This window comes from Salmo salar, chromosome 03 (assembly GCF_965601325.2).
Source record: "Salmo salar chromosome 03, fSalSal1, whole genome shotgun sequence".
NCBI classification, from domain to species: domain Eukaryota; kingdom Metazoa; phylum Chordata; class Actinopteri; order Salmoniformes; family Salmonidae; genus Salmo; species Salmo salar.
In genome coordinates this window covers 68,179,977-68,184,723 of record NC_138293.1, presented here as the reverse complement: position 1 = coordinate 68,184,723, position 4,747 = coordinate 68,179,977, and the positions used below count along the sequence as shown (strand labels likewise).

The following is a 4,747-nucleotide window of genomic DNA, read 5'->3' as shown; positions in this document are numbered from 1 at the left end:
CCTTTCAACAGGACAATAGCCTTAAAACACAAGGCCAAATCTACACTAGAGTTGCTTACCAAGAAGACAGTGGCCAAGTTACAGTTTTGACTTAAATCTGTTTGAAAATCTATGGCACAGCTTGAACAATTTAGAAAATAATGGGCAAATGTTGCACAATTCAAGTGTGCAAAGTTCTTAGAGACTTACCCATTAAGACTCACAGCTGTGATCACTGCCAGAGGTGTTTCTATCATGTATGGACTCAGGGGGTGAATACTTATCTAATCAAGATACAGTAAATTAGTGTTTTATTTTTCATTAATAAAAAATTTATTTTTCTTCCACTTTGACATTACAGAGTATTTTGTGTAGATCGTTGACAAACAAATTACAATTAAATCCATTTTTATTCCAATTTGTTAACACAATAAAATGTGAAGAAATCCAAGGGGGTGAATACTTATGATAGGCACTGTATGTGACAACAACCTTCAGACACTTAGTTAGTGAGTAAACCTGTGGGTGAACAAAGTGGGAGTGAACTACAAGCTCCTGATGGATCCATAACTGAATATTTAGAGGGTTTTGTTATGCCAACCAAAAGTATACAAATGTAAAAATAGTTTTATATGAGACACTTGTTAGAACCCTTAACTCACCTGTCAAACCTTGTGAAGTCTCGAAATGCAATCAGTGTTGATTTTGCTGTCCAATTCCATGATTGATGGCCACAAAACTACAATCACTATGCCCTTGGATCTAAAGCTTGAAGACTCAAGTGCAACAATAATACACACAGAAATATTGGTGTATTATATTTCCTTGCTTTAGACTTGGTGGAGGACAATCACATCACCCCCAACTAACTTTTGCACTATGTGGACACATGAAGATGCTGATGCACTTTCACCTCATAATAGCTAGCCCATTACTAAAGGCTGCCTTGATTTTGGTTGGGGTAAGTCTTACATGTTGATGGTGTTTGAAGATAGGGCTAAGTCTTCGTGAACTTTGTCATGAGTGTAGAAAGGAACGATGTTGTTCAAGTAAACAAACAGGCTAAAAGCAGCAAAATTAGATTCAGCACCATGGACAGCCGCGGGAATTGGAAATCCGAAATCTAGCACCTGGACAGTAGAGAGCGACTGTCTCGCGCAATAGTCACTCCCAAGTCCACACTGGGTGAATCCTATTTAATAGGCTAGAAAGACTATTGATAATGTTCAGATGCGAGGAGCTGTAGTTGGGGATTTGATAGAGAATATCATGGCAATGCTTTTTTTTTAATAACAGAGACATTCTACCACAGAACCTCTACAGTGCTATATGGACGCATGGAGGCGCTGATGCACTACCATGCCCATGGGATGCCAATCTGCAATTTTATGGGGGACAACTGTCTCTGGCAGCCAGGGTACTTGTAGATTGTAATCAGACATCTAAATATCTAACGTCATAAGTACAACGTTCAGGTAATTAGCTGATAATATAATCTCGTGACATTTTTCAGTAGACAGCAACCTTGCAAAACCAGCAGTCTGTAGAAAGGCAAGTTAACCGCAAGATAGCTAACGTTACTGATAGCTTAGCTAGCTAACAAACACAAACACATATTTGGGGGTTTAACGTAATGGATAAAAATGACACAACAACATACAGTGTACAACTGTATATATACGACCTGTCAAGAGGAATGGCTCGCAATCTCAGCCCAATCATGTTAGGTAAGTGAAGCTCAGTCTCGACAACTTCCCCAGATAATGAAGCTGTGTAGCTATAGTAGCTAGCTGCCGGTTGAGATTGATTGAGCACGTCGGCAAGCCTTTGATCCAGTTGATGGCTAGCTAGCTACTTTTGCAATGCAGCATTTTTTGTTTGTTATTAACTTGCTAGCTAGTTCGCCACAACCTGCCAATTGAAGTAAGTTTGAGCTTGGTTTATACAGTATAGCCTAGCTATTCAAAGGCTTATTCTTCAGAATTTCAGCTCAACAATATTGCAACGTTTACGTTAGCTAAAATGCTAGCTACACACAAGACAAGAGGTTTGTTCGAGCTTGATTGACATGCACGCTCATCAGCAGCGTCAAGCCTCGTTCACACACACACATATATATATATATATTTTAATGTGTTACAGGAAAACAACTTGATGGCATTTGGTAAGAATTCTCCCACCTATAATTTTGTGACAATACAATTAATCCACACAACTTTGTCTTTACTGTCACTGCAATTCTTCGAAGGATTATTTTCATGTCCATATTGTAACCATCCATTACTGTACACTCAGTCTTGTGTTTCAATTCTCACAGGCACTCAGCCATTGTGGTTTATGGAGACGAGTTCTACTTTGGAGGAGTGGGTATTTCCAGCTGCTCACCGGTAAGCCTAAAATTATGTATTGGCTAATATCCTTCTAATATTTGCTAAGACCTACTTCAGTGTGCCCTCTACTCTTTATCATAGGTTTGCACTAGCTGACAGTAAGACTAGGCCGACATTGGTATGACCTTCAAAGAGGAGGGAAGTTTAACACATCGGATATACAGAGAAGTTTTGGGGGTTGGTGTTTTGTAGGATAATATGGACTTTATGTGTTTTAGGGGGGAACAATGCTTGGTTCCCCAGACACTGTGGTGGAATTGGGAAACACAGAGGTGACAGAGGAGATCTTCATGGACTACCTGTCCTCGCTAGGAGAGAACACATACAGGTGTGTGTCACAAAGAAAGTGTTGTTTTTGGGTAACTCACCTCATACACCACCACCTTGGTGGACACATCAGCCACGAACACAACATAGCAGTGATAGCTGATTTAGATCTGAGATTGCTTTCTGTTCTTATTCTTCTATAGAGGCGACAAGTATAGGTTGTTTGAGCACAACTGTAACACCTTCACTAATGAGGTGGCCCAGTTTTTAACAGGCCGGACGATCCCTTCTTACATCACAGACCTACCCTCCGAAGTGCTCTCCACGTGAGTCTACATACTTAGTAGCTGAGCGACAGATACTAGTAATGCATTACTGACTTGTGTACCTCTCTGACCCTCTGCCCTGTTCCTCTGTCTAACCATTTAGACCCTTTGGTCAGATACTCCGGCCTATACTGGACTCCATCCACATCGCTCCTCCTGGGGGGAACATCATCAACGGTCGCCACAGCTAAACTGCCTGAACTGCACACAGTAATATTTAGATATGTTCTAATTGACATTTTCAAAACGGAGGTGGGTTATTGATGAAACCGTGGAGGGTGAATCTCAGTGAGTCTAGTCAGTCACATTGCTTTTGTACTGCGTATGCTTGGTTTTAGAATGATTGTTTTGTAACTCCCCACCAGCACTGCTCTCGCCTTTTGTATGTTTAAAAAAATGTCGATTCAGTTTCCAGTTTTTGTTTACGGACCTTCCTTATTGCCTCTAATGGTATGATCCTGATCTGAGGGAAAGTTGCGCAACATTAACTTTCTCACAAATCTTCCAATATCATCAATATGATTTATAAGAAGGTTAGCGTGTATCTCAAGTCAGGGTTTCAGCATGACTTCCAATGAACTACTCCACCTTCCACCAGATGGTGTGTGCTATATACACCTCTATGCCTTCACCTCTCTCACCTTAGTGTTAATGTTGCTGATAGTGTGATATGAAGGATGAATGCTGAAGTGTACAAAATCTGCATTAGTTCTCTGGATGAAGAAACAGACCATGCGTATCTTGTATGTGTTTGAAATAATATCAGAAATGTAATTTATTATGAAAAAGTTTCTACAATTTTGGGGTCAAGTTTGGGATCAAATCATACATATTCTTGTATAATTTTCATTGGGCCATCAGTGGGAGCAATAACACTTCACATATCTGTACTTATTAGACTAGGCATGAAATGTGTAAAGTCCTCTTATTAAATGCACGTATTCACTGCAACTCCTAGCACTGGTTAACTATAGCATCATTCAGTAGAACAGTACAGTAAACTATATGTTCTGTAAAAGACAGCACCTCTGGTATCGCATCAGACAGGTAATGACAGCATAGCATGTCTCAAATGCCATGGTGACACTATCTCTTCATAAAAAGAATGACTCCACAAATATGTGCTTATATGTTTTAGTGAAAGAGACAAGGCCCTTCACCTTGGTATGTTGCTCACGTAACCACCTTCAACAATCAACCTGACCAATGAAATACTCCTTATTTGTAGTTTTATTTATTTCAGGATCAGTTGCTGGCTGCGAAATGTAATGATACATTTCAGTAGATATTTATGAATACTATATTAGTTATGTATGGTTATTTATGTATGGTTGATATTGTTTTTGCACATTGTTTGCTTGTTGTTTTGTAATTGTATCTATAAATAAAGCCATTCACTGCAAATTTTACTATTTGCGCAGTTCTGCAAAAGTGTCTGTGTTACTCTTCCAGTGTTAGGCATGCAAAGTATTGGTCCCTCAAGCTGGATTTGAAACATGTTTTTGATCCATTAAAGGAACTACAGTTCATTAGATAAATGTCTCCATATTCTATCTAAAGCACAATTTTAGACTGACTTCTTCCTGTTTTGATGTTGATTAGACGTTGCCGTTCACACGGCTGTTGTCAGCAGGACCAACCCCATCACTAGTAATCATGTGAAGGATAAATTGTCCAAACAAACTTCAGCGTACTTGCAGTGACCTTGACTGAAGCATAATTTGCTCAGGCTACTGTCACAGTGTGTTAGAGGACAAAGTCTTCAGTCATACTTTTTGCATGCTT

The 4,747-nt window shown here is 39.5% G+C and overlaps 1 protein-coding gene across 1 annotated transcript; it reads left to right on the top strand.

Moving 5' to 3' along the window:
• The first annotated feature begins 989 nt into the window (after positions 1 to 989).
• LOC106601247 (desumoylating isopeptidase 1) lies at positions 990 to 4,371 on the top strand. Its single transcript, XM_014193304.3, has 6 exons — positions 990 to 1,706; positions 2,122 to 2,143; positions 2,297 to 2,366; positions 2,588 to 2,697; positions 2,840 to 2,962; positions 3,066 to 4,371. The coding sequence occupies exons 1-6, from the start codon at positions 1,613 to 1,615 to the stop codon at positions 3,151 to 3,153; spliced, it is 507 nt and encodes a 168-aa protein (XP_014048779.1). The 5' UTR covers positions 990 to 1,612; the 3' UTR covers positions 3,154 to 4,371.
• The last annotated feature ends 376 nt before the right edge of the window (positions 4,372 to 4,747 follow it).